Here is a 19,948-nt window from a genome sequence, read left to right on the forward strand (position 1 = left end):
TTTTAAAAATAAAATAGGAAAAAAAGTAAAGGTTTTCAAATAAGATGAACATTATTTATCAAGCTAGATATAATGGAAATCTATCTTCAATGCATTGGGCTTCCTTTGTAAATTCCTTGAGGGCAAAGATCATGCTTCTGCCCCAACTTCAAAACTTTATACACCCCGACACTGCCATCTATGCTGTGCTTTCCCACGAAGACAGTTATCAGCTGAAGGGGAGGTGTTTAAAAGCGACCCCATGAGGTTGTCAGATACTCTGGTTTTTCTGCTCACTGATTCTGGGTGTAGGCTGCAAGTAATTTACTGGCACCCATTCTGGAAAGGAAGAAAAAGAAATTCATGTAGTGCCATTACATCTGCAGACTTTTCAAAAACCTTCTGCACCAAAAAACCTCAAAGTCTCCAATATTTTATTTCTAGCAAAGAAAATAATGAGGTGAGGGGAAGTCATAAAATATGCTCTTCCCTGTGCTTCTGAGCTCATGAAGAGGGGATAGGCTTGGTGGCACTCAATAGGAAACTGACATTACCCCCAAACTTTGTCAGAGAAGACTAAGCTCGTATACATGTATATTCTGTGTCAGGGATGGAACTAGGGACTGGTGGAGTGAGCAGAGCTGAAGAAAGTCCACCACAAAGAGGAAAATTTCCCTTGATTCTTGGCATTTTTGAAAAGTATATTCTCTAAGATAACTCTGTGTTAATACAAAATTTTATTTTAATTTTTGCATCCAGTTGAGTAGTTGTGATACATATCTTTGAGTAAAATTGATACTTGGGATAGATAAACCAAGTGCACCTCCTGGATTTGGGTATCTAGTGGCTGACTGTAAACAAACTGAAATCTGGGGTAAAAGAAAAAGGCTCTTTGAGGGAAGCAATCCCGTGGATATTTAAATCATCCAGAGCTAACAGTAGTTTATTCTGTAGTGAAGAGCTCTAAGAAAAAAAACTTGAGGTTTTCCTTGACCCAGAGGTTTTTCATCCCGATGATCTAGAAGGGCCTCTTTCTGCCAAATGAAGTCTGTGAAAAGACACATAGCATATTTCTTCTTGTTTAGTCATTAATAGGGAGAAAAGCAGAGGCTCAGCTCATTCCCAGAACAATTCTAGAGAAATTAAAGAGGGTAATTAAATGACTACTTAGTCTTGTGCTTTCTGGGTTACATAGTTCTGATTCTTCCCGTAAATTAAGTATATAATAGACATTTATCGTATACTCTGTATTTTATATAATATATGCTGTTGTTGTTAGGTGCCGCACAATATAGCGCACGCTACCCCATGTAACTGTTGTTAGCTGCTGTTGAGTTGGCTCCTACTCACGGCAACCCCATGTACACAGAACAAAACGTTGCCCGGTCCTGCTCAGTGTGCACACTTGTTGGTACGCCTGAGTCCATACATATTTTGCTTTCTGCATGCTGTCTTTTGTTTTTAACTATCTCATTCAAAGTATGTTGATTAAAACTTGAACAAATACTTAAGAATGATGGGGCTTAAGTGATGGTAGGATTAATTCTCTGTCCTGCTATCCTGTTCCACTTAAATAATCTATTGTCAGCGTGACTCTTGTAACATTGCTTTTCTAATCCTATCTGAGGCAAAAATACTATTAATGCTTGCCTTTTTCAGGTAAAGCTTGTGCTTATTCAGTATTTCACCAAATTTCTTTTGTGTCAAAACATACCAGTTTATACCTTTGTCAATTACATTCTATCTTTAGGATATGATTAAATATATATATATATATATATATATATATATATATATATCTCCAAGGGCATTTTGAATTTTCTTGCTATGTGTTTCCTGGTATGGAGCCCTGGTGCCATAGTGGTTAAGAGCTTGGCTATCCAGCAGCTTTATTTGATTTAGTAATTTCTGTAATTTGGATTAAGTTATTTATAAGTCATTTGTATAGCTCATCAATAAGTTATAGGTCCTACAATACAGCTGATCCCCAGGGGTTACAACTTGTTATGTAATCCACTGTCCAACCTACTGTGATATAATTGCAAATCTGTATTTATGTGCTCACTCATGTAACACTATCATGATTAAGGTCACACCTTCATGGCTTAGTGATGAGAATACTGTTTAGAATCCCCAATTTTCCTGCATGCAGAATTGATTTCATCCAGCATATTCTCATTGTTTATCTAGCCTGTCACTTAATCATGGAAAGAAATTAAATTGGTGTGGAAAAATGGTTATTCAAAACGTCAAATGTGGTTGCTTCTTTATCTCCTAGGATATTCCAGTAAGTTTTTTATTGAATGTATGAGAAATTACTCTTATCAAGTATTGATTTTAAGCTATCTAGACTACAATGATCAAGTCATTTCCAGAAAATTGTGGGCATGACAGGCTCTTTTCTTCCATCTCTATATCCAGTGGATTCCAACTCATAGTGACCCTATAGGACAGAGTAGAACTGCTCCATAGGGTTTCCAAGGAGCAGCTGGTGGATTCGAACTGTTGAGCCTTTTGGTCAGCAGCCGATCTCTTAACCATTGTGCTATCAGGATTCCAATCTCTATGCTGTCTTAAATACAAGGGCTTTGCAAGGTCGTCTGCCAGTTTTTTAAGGGTCTCAGGAAAACTGACATTAGACCACACTCAGGTATAAGACACTCTTTCCAGTCTAGTTGGGCTCTCCACACATAACAGACTGAAGTGTATTAGTTAGTCCAACACACGTCTCCCACACAGTGTTGTCAACCTGTGCAACAGATGGACGGGTTCAGTCTTACTCCTTTTTAGAACTTCCCCGAACCTTTTTAAGTGTCATGCATAAATATGTATTGGATTATACTGAATTTTTAAAATGATATTTCTTTAAGGATCTGATAAAAAGACAAGAAAGTAAAATTTGTTTTTGATTTTATGAATTATCTCCGAAAGAAATGTCTTTCCCACCTCCCCCAAATAGTGATAGAGTGCATAGTTCTTTAAAGGCTGCAGTTATATCTTCTAAATTGTTAATATTTTTTATACATTTTTAATGTAATGACAACCTAGGATGGTGGGATTAATTCATAAAATCAATGTAGACCAAGTTATTTTGTTATATGAGCATATATTAAATAACTAGCAATGTTCTCTCACATTCAGCTATAAAAATGACTTTAAATGTCAGTATTAAGGTTTGCCTCATAGAGCAGAAATTAATTGGGTTTGGCCAGTCAGTAAAATTAATAAGTTTAAACCTCACATCCAGTGTCCATGTTCTTCTATTGTGCTTGGAAGATTGATTACAGTATTAAAGGCTTAATTTAGTGGCACAGACAAGCTAATGAAACGGGATCTCTCCCCCTTCATCACATTACTTTATTCTGAGTCATTTCTGTTTTCTGTACTGAGGCATGCTTCCCCTGTTGAAACGGGAATAAGCACCATAACGAGTGAATAAGTCTAGAGCTTTGATGAAATTTTTTTTTTTTTAAAACCAGCATTTCACTGATCCTTATCCTGAGGGTTGGAGAGCCCCATGTAGCATGAAAAGCCTGCTGAGCCAGGCAGTGCTCACACTCAAGTGAGAGAACACAAATACTGCCACCATGAACTTCTCTCAGTAGAACGCTAAGTAATTCTCCAGCTGTGCGAGAAATTAAGAAAATTGCTTTTCATCATTCTTGCGTCAAAGACAATACAAAGGTAAGAAAAGGTTGGACAGCTTCCTGATTTGTTGTTAAACTTGAAAGAGGATTAAATTTGGGTTGCCAAATCCCTGATCTCAATAATGACACTTTTTCCTCAGCTCAACTTTGCAGACATGTGATTAACAATACTGTTCTAACTTTACACGAAGATAAGTTGATGCAAAAAATATTATCACAGTGAAGTTTAGGTCTTTCACTATCTAATATTTGACTGTTGGACTTAAAACCTTATCCTGATATTTTCCTTCAAAACAATGAATTGGTCTAACTTTGTCTTTTTTTTTTAATATCTAAAATTACCTGAATGCAGAATTATTAAATCTGTACTAAAAATAATAACAGCTAACATTTATTAAGTCCTTGTTAAATACCAGAAATCCTTCTTAGTGCTTTATGGGAACTCTATCCAAGTTAATGGAAACCCTGGTGGTGTGGTGGTTAAGTGCTGTGACTGCTAACCAAAAGGTTGGCAGTTCGAATCCACCAGGTGCTCCTTGGAAACTCTGTGAGGCAATTCTACTCTGTCCTATAGGGTCGCTATGAGTCAGAATTGACTCGATGGCAAGGGGTTTTTAAAAAATTTTTATCCAGGTTAATATCATAGGAATCCCATGGGAAGATTCCTGGACTTCTGCATATTACATATAGCTCTCTCTTTCCAGTTCTGCACTTTCTTAGATCAACCACACCCATAATCATCACTTATGCTTCCCAGTTTCAGTTTCCTAAAGTGGATTAAGAACTTACCAAGCAGAATCCTTTTAGGTTTGTTTGAATTTTTTCCTAACAATATCATCTTTCACACACCTAATTCTACAGCATTTTTTAAAATAAGTCAACTTAGTTGAGTCTTTACAAAACATTTTCATAGAAACAGAAATTCTTTTTTATGAAATCATGTGTCACTGCTTTTTGTAATTTATAACTGAATTAAAGAATAATAGAAACAAGTACAATTGGCACAGCAGGCTTAGTAACAAACACTACTCATTCTTGGTCTACATACACCTCCACGTGGGGGGTCGGAAGTTTGCAGGTGGGCTCGAGGGCAGCAGGTAAGTATCAGTCAGTAGGGGGTACGGAGGGAAGGGAGAGAGTTGCTTCATCAGGCAAATCATTTAGGGAAGACCAGTTAAGAGAACTCCTACCGTATTTGATACTTTAGCTGTGTATGCATTACTTTGATAAAATAAAAAATTAAAAAAAAAAGGAAGCAGAAGGAGCAGAGAGTTTAGGTAACTTGTCCAAAATCGCAAAACTAGAGGTGGAACTAGGCATTAACTCAGGAGAGAGATTATTGTCATAGCCTGGGGCGGGGGGGGGGCTTCTGCAACCCAAAAACGGGGCTTTGAGACACTAAAGAGTGGTCAGCAAGAGTACAGAGGACAGAAGCCAGAAAGTGATGAGATAACCTTAGCAATACGGAAAAAAACAAAACAAAAACAAAAAACAGGTGCCATCAAGTTGACCCTGAGTCATTGCAATTCCGCGTGTGTCACAATAGAACTGCACTCCAAAGGTTTTCAGTGGCTGATTTTTTTGGAAGTAGATAGCCGTACCTTGCTTCTGAGGCACTTCTGAGTGGCCTTGAATGGCTTGCAGCTGAGAACGTGAACCCAGAGCCCTGTAATTGTGATTTTTCTTAAGCTAACCCTGGTGGCATAGTGGTTAAGTGCTATGGCTGCTAACCAAAAGGTCAGCAGTTCGAATCTGCCAGGTGCTCCTTGGAAACTCTATGGGGCAGTTCTACTCTGTCCTATAGGGTCACCATGAGTTGGAATTGACTCAATGGCAACGGGCTTTAATCCACGTATTACTTGACCTTTTTCCTCACTGGTTCAAAACAAAAAGGGTTTCAGCAAACAAATATGGTCAACTGATAATGCTAACTACTTTCAGAACCGATTTTGAAGGAATCCCAAAGGGAGTCACTTCTCTATAACAAACAGTAAACAACAGAGAAGAACCACTGGTCCAGTGATGCCACGGGTAATCAGGGTTGAAATCAGACTTAGCGGAAATCTGTGGTGATAAACAGCAACTAAAATGAAGTAATCTGAATCTTTCCATCCACTTCCTTCTAATCCTTGGGTTCTACGAGTTCTAAGTAGCCCCAGGAGCTCAGTGGTTAAAGGCGTGGCTGCTGACAAAAAGGCTGGCAGTTGGGACCACCAGCTGCTCCTTGGAAACCCTATGAGGAAGTTCTATTCTGTCCTGTAGGATCCCTATGAATCAGAATCGCATGATGGCAATGGGTTTGGTCTGGTTTGGTTTAAGGAGCCCTGGTAGTGCAGTGGTTAAGGTGCTCAAATGCTAACCAAAAGGTCAGCAGTTCGAAACCACCAGTGGCTCCCCAGAAGAAAGATGTGGCAGTCTGCACTCGTAGAGATTTACAGCCTTGGAAACCCTGTGGGGTCGCTATGAGTTGCAATCGACTTGAGGACAATGGGCTTGGGTTTTTTTTTTTTTTTGATCAAGTCATTAACTTCCTAGCCTCCTAGAAGGCATGTTTTTATAGTGGCTATTTTAAAGTGCTTCAAAATGGATTACTATGTTACTCTATTAAGTATTAATGATTAAGCTTATGTCAGATGCTTTCTCTCAGTTTCTTTTCTTGGCATTTTTGAGGTTATTTTCTTCCAGAAGAAAATTAGAAAGGTATGAAGATTTCTGTGATTTCATAAGGAATTTGTAAAAAAGGCTAAGGTCTCAGGTGGCTATCCTTTTGATAAAGTTATGTGAAATTGTTCAAAATGTTTGTACATGGAACATCGCTTTTTTTTTTTATTATACTTTAGATGAACGTTTACAGAACAAACTAGTTTCTCATTAAACAATTAGTACACATAATGTTTTAAGACACTGGTTAACAACCTCACAACATGTCAACACTCTCCCTTCTCATCCTTGGGTTCCTCATTACCAGTTTTCCTGTCCCCTCCTGCCCTACAGAGGAATCAAATTGACTACATCTGTGGAAAGAGATGTTGGAAAAGCTCAATATCTTCAGTCAGAACAAGGCTAGGGGTTGACTGCAGAGCAGATCATCCATTGCTCATATGCAAGCCCAAGTTGAAACTAAAGAAAATTAGAACAAGTCCATACAGCCAAAGTATGACCTTGAGTATATCCCATCTGAATTTAGAGACCATCTCAAGAATACATTTGATGGGCTGAACATTAATGACTGAAGACCAGGCGAGTTGTGGAATGACATCAAAGATATCATACATGATGAAAGCAAGAGGTCATTAAAAAAACAGGAAAGGAAGAAAAGACCAAAATGGATATCTGAAGAGACTCTGAAACTTGCTCTTGAACATTAGGTAGCTAAAGGAAAACGAACAAATGATGAAGTAAAAGAACTGAACAGAAGATTTCAAAGGGCAGCTCAAGAAGACAAAGTATTATAATGACATGTGCAAAGAGCTGGAGAAAGAAAACCAAAAGGGAAGAATACACTCGGCATTTCTCAAGCTGAAACAACTAGAGAAAAATTCAAGCCTCGAGTTGCAATAGTGAAAGATTCTATGGGGAAAACACCGAATGATGCAGGAAGCATCAAAAGAAGATGGAAGGAATACACAGAGTCATTATACCAAAAAGAATTGGTCGACATTCAACCATTTCAAGAGGTAGCATATAATCAGGAACCAATGGTACTGAAGGAAGAAGTCCAAGCTTCACTGAAGACACTGGTGAAAAACAAAGCTCTAGGAATTGATGGATATCAGCTGAGATGTTTCAACAAACGGATGCAGCACTGGAAGTGCTCACTCATTTATGCCAAGAAATTTGGAAGACAGCTACCTGGTCAACTGACTGGAAGAGATCCATATTTATGCCTATTCGAAAAAAGGTAATCCAACCGAATGCAGAAATTATCAAACAATCTCATTAATATCACATGCAAGTAACATTGTGCTGAAGATCATTCAAAAGAGGCTGCAGCAGTATATCGACAGGGAACTGCCAGAAATTCAGGCCAGATTCAGAAGAGGACATCGAACCAGGGATAGCATTGCTGATGTCAGATGGTTCCTGGCTAAAAGCAGAGAATACCAGAAAGATGTTTACCTGTGTTTTATTGGCTAAGCAAAGGCATTGGACTGTGTGGATCATAACGAATTATGGATAACAGTGTAAAGAACGGGAATTCCAGAAGACTTAATTGTGCTCATGAGGAACCTGTACAGATCAAGAAGCAGTTGTTTGGACAGAATAAGGGGATATTGTGTGGTTTAAAGTCAGGAAAGTTGTGTGTTAGGGTTGTATCCTTTCACCATACCTATTCAATCTGTATGCTGAGCAAATAATCCATGAAGCTGGACTATATGAAGAAGAGCGGAGCATCAGGCTTGGTGGAAGACTCACTAACAACCTGCGTTATGCAGATGACATAACCTTGCTTGGTGAAAGTGAAGAAGACTTGAAGCACTTACTGATGAAGATCAAAGACTACAGTGTTCAGTATGGATTGCACCTCAATATAAAGAAAACAAAAATCCTCCCAACTCAACTGGACCAATAACCAACATCATGATAAATGGAAAAAATACTGAAGTTGTCAAGGACTTTATTTGACTTGGATCCGCAATCAACAGCCATGGAAACAAACAAAAAAAAAAACATGGAAACAGCAGCCAAGAAATCAAAAGATGCATTGCACTGGGCAAATCTGCTGCAAAAGACCTCTTTAAAATGTTGAAAAGCAAAGGTGTCACCTTCAAGACTAAGGTGCACCTGACCCAAGCCATGGTATTTTCAATTGCATCATATGCATATGAAAGCTGGACAATGAATAAGGACGACAGAAGAACTGATACCTTTGAATTGTGGTGTTGGTGAAGAATAGTGAATATACCATGGACTGCCAAAAGAACCAACAAACCTATCTTGGAAGAAGTACAACCAGAATGTTCCTTAGAAGCAAGGATGGCGAGACTATGTTTTCCATACTTTGGACATGTTGTCAAGACAGATCAGTCCCTGGAGAAGGGCATTATGCTCAGTAAAGTACAGGGTCAATGAAAAAGAGGAAGACCCTCAACGAGATGGATTGACACAGTGGCTGCAAAAACGGGCTCAAGCATAACAACGATCGTGGGCTTGGCATAGAACCGGGAAGTATTTTGTTCTGTAATACATGGGGTTGCCATGAGTCGGAACTGACTCCATGGCACCTAACAACAACAAGGATTGGAAATTTAGTTAATGAACTTAAAAGGAAACACAAATTAAAAAGGGAGAAATAGGGCAAGATCCAACCGCCTTATCTGTGTTGAAGTCTCCTTTTTCAGGGCACCTTGAGTAAAGCCATGCTTTAGCTGACTCAGCTTCATACACTCTGCTATCTGCTGAATTCATGCACGCTCATGCCAGGCTCCCTGTCCAGTGCCCTGCCGTAATCCCACACTTTTTTGCATGCTTGCATGCAGCATACTACAAATTGGGTCATGTCCAGTGAGAGTCTGAGAGAAGTGATTAGCTCAAGAGGCAGCTTTTAACACATGCAAATAGCACTGAAAAGAGGCATAAGGCCTGAGCCCCAGGCCTGACTCTGCAGTTATCTCGTGGGAAGCAGACTGACTCAGCTTTTCTGAGCCACAATTCTCTCATCTTACCAGGAGCCCTGGTGGCTCATTGGTTAAGTGCTTGGCTGCTAACGTAACGGTCAGCAGTTCGAACCTACCAGCCACTCTTCGGGAGAAAGATGTGGGGCAGTCTGCTTCTGTAAAGATTACAGCCTTGGAAACCCTATGGGGCAGCTCTACTCTGCTCTATAGGGTTGCTATGAGTTGGAATTGACTCAACGGCAGTGGATTTCATTTTTCTGGTATGAGTCAGAATGGATTCGTTAGCAATGGGTTTGGTTTGGCCTGGAATTCTCTGATCAATAAAAGATCCTAAAGTCCATTTCAGCTTTGTGAATCCAAGAAATTGGGGGCGGCGGGGGGGGAACAGGAAACAAAGCAGGTCTCCATTACCATTCATTTACCAGGTATTCATCTTCTCTGTCGTATTGAGTCTTTCTCCTCCTATTTGATCTCCATAGCAGTTCTCTGAGCTGTGATGGGCTAACTTGCTGCCAGTCTGCTCTACTCTTGCCCTACCTTCTCCTCAGAAGCTTCACTCTCTTTCATTTCTTTCACTCTCACCTATACTTGATTCAGTCTCAAATATACACTTTCAGCATTGTCCTCCCTAGGGGTTCAATTCCATCTCTCCCAATTTCAGCACCCACATTGGTGTCCCATTGTTGGATCCAACACAAATAGCCTTGAATGAAACTCATCATCTTTTCCCAAACCACTAGTGCCTCTGGACTTGCACTATGATACAGACACTCTTCTTACCATTCAGGCTTGCAACTTTGACATTTTTTCCTGCTTCTCCCACCCTCATTTCTTTATATATCTCATAACAAACAAACAAACTCACTGCCTTCGAGTCGATTTGACTCATAGCGACCCTAATATATTTATACTCATCCTTTTTTTTTTTTTCTCAAACTCCCCACCATTCCAGCCAAGGTCCTTTAGCACATCAAAGCCCAGACTATTGTAACTTTCTCCAAACTGGTATTCCTGATTTCAGTCTCCATTTTAATCTTAATTTATCAAATTAATTGTCTAAAAATTACAGCGCTCATGTTAATCCCCTTCTCAAAAACCTCTATTTGCTTCTCACTGTTAGAGAATCCAGTCCAAGTCTGTAGTCAGTGCTCACTAAAATAGGGTCCCTCCTCACCTGTGAAACCCAGAACTTTCCAATACAAATTTTAAAATCCCTGGAATAGGCCTCATCTATTTCTATTTCTAAGCCTGAACCAGCTAACCCTCTTCCTTCTCTTTGAAAAATTTCTCATCCTTCTTCAAGATCTGCAGTTGATGGCTTCATGTCTCCATGTTCAGACTGATGGTCCTCTGAGCTCCTATAGTAGTTTTAGCTCATGTGGGAGTTAGTCAACAACACAGAGCTAACAGCATGTCAGGTGAAGCCCTTTACAAATACTAACTCATTCATTGTTCCTTAACCCTTTGAGGTAGATGATAATACCTGCTGTAGAGGTGAGAATGTGGCTCAGAGAGGTTACTGACTTGTCCAAGTCACAAGGTTATCAAGTGCTGGATCCAGTCCAGGCTATCTGACCATAGACTTCAGGCTCTTAACATTATACCAGATGGTCTATAGCAGCTTCTGTTGTTATATAAATCCTTTTGTGTCAACTGTCTCAACCACAAACAAGCTCATTAGGAGAAAGTACTTTGTCTTCTCTGTAGCATCTGACTAGCTCATGGACACTCAGTAAGTACAACCGAGGAGGTAAAGGTAGCAAGTTTCCAAGCAGAAACAACAGCAAATCTCTAGACAGCGTCTATCATGCTTAAAGCATATAGAAGCACACACCTTTTTTCTTGATCTTTCTTATACTATGTTAAAAGTTCTGCATATTTCAGAGATCAGAAAATGTATAATACATATAATAAAAACACCTTATATATTTCCACATTTCAGAATGTGGGTCAGATAATGAAAAAAGAAAATCTTTCAGTGTTACAGCCTCATTCCTTCTTTCTTCATCCCTTTCTCACTCACCCAACAAATACTTGTTTTGTGCACACTGTATGCCAGAACAACAACCCTCTGATTTGGTATGTACGTTTCCATACTAGATGCTAAAAGACAGAGGTGAGTAAGGTAAAGTCATACCAAAAGTAATATAAAGATTGCTGAAATTTACTCTGAACATACCACGAGCTAGTTATTAGGCAAAGGGATTTACAGGTATTATCTAAATTAATCCCCATAATAACTGTATTCGGTAATAGTTTCATTGTCTCAACTTTACATATAAGGTGAGTAACTTGAAAGAGGTTAAATTAAGGAGCTAGCCCAAGGTAGAATGGCTTGTAAGCCACGGAGCTGGGATTCCAGTCCTGGTAGTTTGAGTCTAGAGCCTACACTCTTAACGCTTAAGCCAGACTCCCTCCAGCAGCATACACAGCTACATGGGACCCAGAGGGCATTTGCAGAGTCCATTACATTTCCTTTGGGAAGAATCCCATAAATAGTATCAGGGTACAACAGGAATGCTTCCACTTATCGTCACAGACTTTATCTGAAAGCAGCTGTGTGACCTTTAACAAGTTAACCTCTCACGGCCTTATTCACTTGTAAAATGAAAAATTAGCACCAAATAATCTCCAGAGTTTCTTCCAGACACAGGTCTCCTATCATTCATTCTAAAGACGCAGCTGCCGGCAGTTTCTGGAGTTAGAAGAGCTATGTTTATTTACTAGCACAGCAACCCTCTCAGTCAGGCTTGGCTCCTGCCTTCCTCAACAGCCTGGATCCGAACATCATTCTGAAAACACCACACGATCTGTCCTTCTCACCACACTTTTCACTATACCCAAGTGTTCAGAAGCGAAGTCTCAATTTCTGAATTCTCTATTATTCTGTTCGGTGGCTACAGGTTTTGCTCTTTGGATGTGAAACCTGCACTCAAGTTCAAAATTGTCTTGTGCTAAGTTCTGGTAGAAGAGGATAAAATAATACACCTGATAAAATAACACACCAATTTGGAATGACATCTGTATCACCCCCCCCAACTCGTCTGCATCATTTGCGCTTACTTTGCTACCCAATGTGCTCCACATCGAGCTTTGTTTTTTCCTCTGACATCAAGTCCCCAGGTCCTCTTTGGAGTTTGTGCTAGACTCTTTCTGGTTAACCTCATCCACTCTATTGGCTTCGATGATGAGTATTTTTACACTGGTGACTTCCCAAATCTCTAAGCTTTGTCTCTCACCTGAGCTCCAGGGTCAAATAAAAACGTGTTCAGTTCATGTCCTTAGTTCTTCCCTCGGCATCTAAAACTGAGCCTATCTAAGTATGAAATCCCCTCTTCTCTTCCAAACATGTTCCTCCTCCAGTGTCTCCCTCTCAGTGAATGGACCACTCAGTCACCCAAAGCAGGGGTGTTCCCTCACTGCCCATACACCGTCAATAACCAAGTCGCCTTTATTCTCTCTTCAAACATATCTTGAATACATCCACTTCCCCTACTTCCACTTGCCTGGTTCAGGCCCCATTTTATCTTGCCTAGATAATTGCAATAGATATCTAAGAAGCATCTTTACTTAATGTGTAATTGTTGTTGTTAATTGTGTGGAGTTGGCTCTGACTCAAGGCAACCCCACGTAGAACAGAATAAAATGCTCCTGGTCCTCTGCCATCTTCCCAGTTGTTGGTATGCTTGACTCCATTGCTGCAGCCACTGCGTATTTTGAGCGCCTTCCAACCTGGAGGGCTCGTCTTCCAGCACCGTATCAGGCAATATTCTGTTGTCATCCATACGGTTTTCACCGGCTAATTTTCAGGGGTAGATCACCAGGTCTTTCTACCTGGTCTTCCAGGTCTGTCTTCTGGAAGATCTGCTGAAACCTGTCCTTCATGGGTGACCCTGCCAGTATTTGAAATACCAGTGGCATAGCTTCCAGCATCATAGCAACATGCAAGCCACCACAGTACAACAAACTGACAGATGGGTGGTGGCTTGTATAGTGTTTTTGTTGTTATGTGCCATCAAATAAATTCTGACTCACAGTCATCTCAAATTTAAAGCATCCAAAATAGAAATATCTTTTTATCCTCAGCCCCCAAAACAGGTCCTCTCCTTTTCTATCACATCTCAGCTAAGAGTGTTATTCACCAACCCGCTCAAGCCCCAAACCTAAAAGTCACCCTTTATCCCTTTCTTTTCCTATCCCTCTCCCCCCACCTATCTAATCTATCAGCATATGTTGTCAGTTCTATCTCCAAAATATAGCCTAAATCTAATTGTATCTCACCATTTCTACTGAAACCACCTTGGTTTAGGCCACCTCATTTTTCTCTTGCTTTACTTCAACAAATTTCTAATTGTCTCCCTATCACCACATTTTTTTCCCTAGAATTCCTCCCAAACCAGAGTGCTTAAAAAAAAAAAAAAAAAAAACTCACTTCTATCCTTAAAATCCTCCAGTGGTTTTCCATTGCAATTTTAATGAAACGCAAACTCGTTTCCACAGTCTACCAGGTCCGACATAAGTCAGACACGCTGCCTACATGCTCACCCCTGCTCAGTACACTCTAGCCACGCTGGCTTTCTTTCTTGTTCCTTTAACCCACCTAGCTTGTCCTGCCTCAGGGCCTCTGTCTTTGCCATCCCATCTTTTCTCAGATCTCCTCACGGCTGGTTCTTTTGCATCATTCAGAATTCAGCTCAAATACCACCTCTTTAAAAGAGTCCTTCCTCCACCACTCTAGCCAAAGCCGTGCCTCATCTATCACTCTCCAGTACCTAATTTTATTTCTCTTATGGGATAACAATCAACTGAAAATGTTCAGGGAGAAAAAAAAGAAAAAGAAACGCCTACTGAAGCAGGTTCTTAAAATTAGAGACACCAGTTAACAAGTTTAAAATAAAATGCCATATATTCTATATTTATATTCATGCACACAATTCAAAGCCTGTATACTTCATAACCATAACCATATTACAGCTTATATGATACAATATCAAAAGCATATTAAATACAGACACTGAGTGATTCAGGTGGGCTGTCCTCTGTTAGCAGCGTAGCACTTAACCACTACACCGCCAGGGTTTCCAGACAGTGCTAGCAGATTCTAATTGAGTTTCATCTTTACGTCTCCCCACTTCAGTCCTCTGGAGAAGCTCTATGTTTTAGGGCATATTTGTTCTCTGTCTTTTAAATAGGTCCTTTACCCAAGAGGGAAACCCTGATGGCGTAGTGGTTAAGTGCTACAGCTGCTAAGAGGTCGGCAGTACGAATCTGCCAAGTGCTCCTTGGAAACTCTATGGGGCAGTTCTACTCTGTCCTATAGGGTCGCTATGAGTCGGAATCGACTCGACGGCACTGGGTTTGGTTTTGGTTACCAAAGAGTACTGACTACAGCACTGCCATTTAGAGTACTAAAGTATCACGTCTTATATTACTTATATGAGTTCTGAAGCCAAGTGATTAAAAACAAAATCTAAATTAGTTATCTCTTAGCATTAGTATTTACATTTCCAGCAGCAAATAGGAACTGAATGTTCAATCGTATCAGCTATCTCATGCAAATGTTTAGATTTCATTGTGAACAAGGATCTTTACTGTCTCATTAGTAACAAGGTGAAATCTGAGAATTTCCTAGTGGAAAGAGAATGATGTCTACTTTCCACTGTGCTAGAGATTCTACTGTGTTGACATCAGTGATAATGGGATGGCCTTTGGAAAGAAAAGGTAAAAAAAATGCCAGCTTATCTGAAGCATTCTGTTTTTTTTATTTCTGCCACCAATTTCTACACGTTAACTAAAAACAAGAGATATGAAGTCCATCTTTCAGGTCATTTAGTTTTTGTTAGTTTGTTTGAATTCTACAGTCTTTCAAAGATTGACTACTGCTACCTTTCAAGATATTCAGACAATAAAACATTGCTGCAAAGCCTATATGTTAAATGTTTCTTGAAAGGTGCACTGAAATTCAAACACTGCAACTATAATCAGAATATTAACAACAGGATATAACCTGGCTCTAATTCAGATGTGTTAGAAAGCTGTTACTTAAAAGACTTGTGCTGTGGAGTTAAAATATTTAATTGCTTAGCTGTCATGATTCTCTTCTTCATATGGAAGAGGAAAATTATTATTTTTCTCTTTTTTCTAGAAAAACACTAGAAAGGTAAATATAATTCAGGAAATGACTTTGTAATTTATATTTAAAAACATTCTGTGTTTTTGCTTCGAGTAAACAAGACTGAAATATTTATCAATCAAAAACATCTTAATAAATTATATAGTCATAACCCTTTGTGTGCTGGGCATTTTAACTAAATCGCTGTCATGATTTTAATGTTGTCATTTAATTCACATTTTTAAAGAAGCAATAACCACAGTTATATACTTATCTAATATGAGTTACATGGCTTTGAATGTGAGACAACTTTTTTTTTTTTTACTTTATAGCAGTGATTCTGCAAACATGTTGATAACGATACTTTTGACTGCTCCAGCTTGACTTATTACAAATGCCCTTCTAATTCCCAGGAAGTCAACACACAGCTGTTCTCTAGCCCACAGTGACAACCACTGTACACAGCTGCTACGAAGGTCTGGCTTAGGGCAAACACTGGGAAGGCACACAGGCATTTATTAGGCTTTCTTTGCAATTAAAAAAAAAAAAAAAAGAAAGAACATTCTTTGACACAGAGAAATTGTTTCCCATATCCTATTATTTTCTAAAATTCAGAGGCTCCTATATTAATAACCAACAAATTATTGATAAATGTGCTTGATGGCAATTAAAAGAAATGTAGCAAATGGTTGTGTTAAAGGTGTCAGATAAATGCTATCTGCAATCTCTTTTCGGCTCAACCTCTCAAGTGACTTCAGAATGTAGACTCCCATTTCCAATAGCACATACAGAGAGGAGAGGAATTCTGAATGCAGGCAATATTCTTTTCTTGTATTTACATAATTTTTTTTTTTTAAACAATAACAGGGTATGGCAAATCAACACATGCAATAAAGACCAAATGATCAAAGAAACACAGTGAGTTTTGTTCTTTGGTTTCAATGTTGCAGTGACACTGAAAAGATAATATGCATTATCTCTCAGGCAAATAGCCTCATTCCAAGGCAATCAAGACTCACAAATTACCTTGGATCTGAGAAAAAATTCAGAAACACCATCCAAACAGCACTTCCCCATAACAATCAAATCAATTTTTTTTTTTTTTTGATGTTTGAGGTTTCTCTTCACCTCAAATATGACTTTGGTGGTTTGCCCCTGACTGACTGTAGTAAATAATAAATACTCTATTTATTACTGGAGCCCTGGTGGAGTAGTGATTAAGAGCTTGGCTGCTAACCAAAAGGTCAGCAGTTCAAACCCACCAGTCGCTCCTTGGAAACCCTATAAGGCAGTTCTACTCTGTCTTATAAGGTTCCTAGGAGTTGGAACCCACTCGACGGCACCTAACAACAACAACATTTATTACTAGTTCTTCAGTACATAAATGGATAAAGGAAGGAAGGGAGGAAAGAAGGAAAGAAGGAAGGACTTCTCTTCCAAATTGAATTAGGATGCAGAGATTTACATGTGGAATTAATGAAGTTTGCTTTTTAATTTACAGATAAGGAAGTCTTACAGCTCTGGGTTGGTTAGACATAATCCTGCATACTTCAAATGCACCATCTAGGGTGTTCATACTTTCCTCCTGTATGTTTCCATTTTTCCCATTTTTTTTTATCCTACCTTTTGCTATGGTGTCCCTGGGTGGTGTAAAAGGTTAATGCTCTTGTCTGCTAACCAAAAAGTTGGAGGTTCAAGTCCTCCCACAGGTACCTGGGAAGAAAGGCCTGGTGATCCACTTCTGAAAAATCAGTGATTGAAAATCCTATGGAGCACAGCTCTGCTCTGACACACATGGGGTCGACGTGGGTTGGCGCTGACTTGCTGGCAGCTGGTTACTGATTACTTTTGCAAACCCCTCTCGCCATTCTTGGGGACTCCTCTCCTTAGGAAACCCACAGGGCCATTACATTGACAATATAATTTTTTATATTGACTATGTCGTGCCCGATGATTAAGTCACTTGCTCCTTCGTTTGTTGAACCAGTATTTACGAGAGTCCGCTCCTTCCAGGTCTGTGCGAGACTCCAGGGACAAAACAGAACCACAGAAGCAACTTGCATCCTTGGTGTCACTTCAGTTTCCATCTTATTTAAAACGTAGCTCAGACACCAAGCAAATATAACCTGCAAGGACCTCAGTTTTCGAAAAGAGTTCCAGGACTAAGCATGTTGCTTGTATGGTCCCACTCAGCAAGCCCCCACTGCTTTGACAGTGCCTGGCAAACCATGAACACTCAATAAATGCATGCTAAATAAATTTAGTTGATCATTCAACAAAATACATACTGAACGCATACCATGCACCAGGTGACGAGGCTGACATGGTAAAAGAGAGGTCCAAGCTCCCTGCCCTAGGACAGATCATAGCCTAGAGCAGCCCTGTCTAAGAGAATTTTCTGAACTGCCCACTATCAAAGCCACTAGCCAAATGAGGCTAGTGAACTCTTGATATGTGGCTAGTTCAGTTTAGGGACCAGATTTTTTATTTTAATTATTTTTAATTCATTTGAATTTTAATTTAAAAGCTGAAGTAGTGTAAAATATTTTTCCACTGAATACAATATTATTGTTTTGGTACCAGAAGCAGTTGCCATGAAGTCAATTGTGACTCATGGTGACTCTATCTGTGTGAGAGTAGAACTGTGCTCCACAGGATCTCAATGGCTGATTTTTTTAGAGCCAGGCCTTTCTTTGGAGGCACTTCTGGGTGAACTTGAACCTCCAACCTTTCGGCTAGCAGTGTTTAACCATCTGTACTATCCGGTTACATTTCTCTGAAACTGCTGCATCACGTAATCTATTATTCTTTGTTGTAGTACACATGTCCAGTGCCTGCATCATTCCTAGTATCTCATTGATAATTTTTTATATCAACTACATGTTGAAACGGTAATATTTGTAATATTCTGAGCTAAATAACATTATTATTAAATCAATTTCACCTATTTTTACTTTCTTTTTAATGTGACTACATACAAATTTAAACTTACTTATGTACGTCTTTTGCTATACTTCTAATGGTCAATGCTTATCTAGAAGAAAGCAAGGGAGTTTAAAAGAAAACAAACAAAAAAAGCAAGCAAGCAAATAAAATAATCATACAATCTGGAGAGTGTTACAAATCTAACCATTATTTCCTCCTAAGTTAAAACTTTATAGGGAAAATAATTATATTGCCCCAGTAATATTTACTATATTTCTAGATATCATGATGGTTGATGAAAAATGCTAAATTTAATGTAGTTCATATTTGCTTATCTAAATGTCTTGGGATGAACATGTAAAAATAGCTAGGAAAATCAGCAGACTAATTAGAGAAATGACCAAAGAAAACAGGAGAAAAAAATACACCAAATCAAGTGAGATTCTGAATGTGGTGTTTTATCTGTCTCCTTGGATAGCCATGAAACAGAAAGCTGAATGTTTTCAGAGAAGACTAGGTAAAATTACATTTCAGGGACATTTTTGGAGACAGAAAGGACCATATCTGACTGATAAATACATGCTGTTTCTTTATAGTGAGAAATTTAAAGGTATACTAATAATTAGGGGCATAGCAACTATGCATACAGCAGATGCAGGCAAGAAAGAATAAAAGGCATCCTAGAGGTATTTCTGAGAAAACTCAAAATAACAAAAAGATGTTCAACAAAAGCAATGGCTATGGTTTGGATCAACCCCTCCCATAATCGGTCCAAAAGGAAACCAAGGTACTGGTGATCACATCTAAAAAAAAATTTAAATATGCTATCTAGAATAATGTAATAATTAATGGCCATTTGTTTTAGCTGTCTAATGTTGCTATAACAGAATTACCACAAGTGGATGGCTTTAACAAAGAAATTTATTCTTTCACAGTCCGGTAGGCTATAAATCCAAATGCAAGGTATCAGCTCCAGGGGAATGCTTTCTCTCTCTGTCGGCTCTGGAGGAAGGTCCTTGTCATCAATCTTCCCCTGGTCTAGGAGTTCTCAGCGCAGGGGCTCTGGGTCCAAAGGATGCACTATTCTCCTGGCTCTTGTTTCTTGCTGGTATGAGGTCCCCATGTCTCTCTGCTAACTTTTCTCTTTTATATCTCAAAAGAGATTGATTTAAGACACAACCTAATCTTGTACATTGAGTCCCACCTCATTAACTGCTGATAATCCCACCTATTTAGCATCATAGAGGTAGGATTTACAACACACAGGAAAATCACAACAGATGACAAAATGGTGGACAATCACCCAATACTGGGAATCATGGCCTAACCAAGTTGACATGCATTTTTTTTGGTGACACAATTCAATCCATGACACCATTCTTCAAACCCTCATTATGAGATAAATTTGCTGTTTCTGAAGGTGGTCCTGGTTCTGGTCTCCCCTACAATGTGCACCTTCCCTCGTGGGTCTCTCTATTTCTCCAGCAAGACTCGGCCCGTTTTAGAGTTTGCCCACCTGCCACTCAAGTCATAGCCCCCCTTCTGAGGTGAGGGCTCTTCAGGTGTTTCATGTTTCCTTGGAGTCTCATGGCATCTCACCTGCCTCGCAAATCCTCTTACCTAGGGATTTTCAGTGAAATAATAGGATAGTTTATATGACTGATCAC

The 19,948-nt window shown here is 39.3% G+C and overlaps 1 protein-coding gene across 2 annotated transcripts in view; it reads right to left on the reverse strand.

Annotated features, from left to right (window-relative positions):
- CHST9 (carbohydrate sulfotransferase 9) overlaps positions 1-19,948 on the reverse strand; it is a 259,567-nt gene that overhangs the window by 126,903 nt on the left and 112,716 nt on the right. Inside the window, exon 3 of one of the 2 annotated variants that reach the window (XM_049901386.1) lies at positions 277-318. The exons of the other annotated variant lie outside the window; for it this stretch is intronic. Within the exon in view, the coding sequence (XP_049757343.1) occupies positions 277-318 (42 nt within the window). The remainder of the gene's footprint in view (positions 1-276; positions 319-19,948) is intronic. 2 annotated transcript variants of the gene reach the window in all.

This window comes from Elephas maximus, chromosome 11 (genome assembly GCF_024166365.1).
Source record: "Elephas maximus indicus isolate mEleMax1 chromosome 11, mEleMax1 primary haplotype, whole genome shotgun sequence".
Lineage (NCBI taxonomy): Eukaryota > Metazoa > Chordata > Mammalia > Proboscidea > Elephantidae > Elephas > Elephas maximus.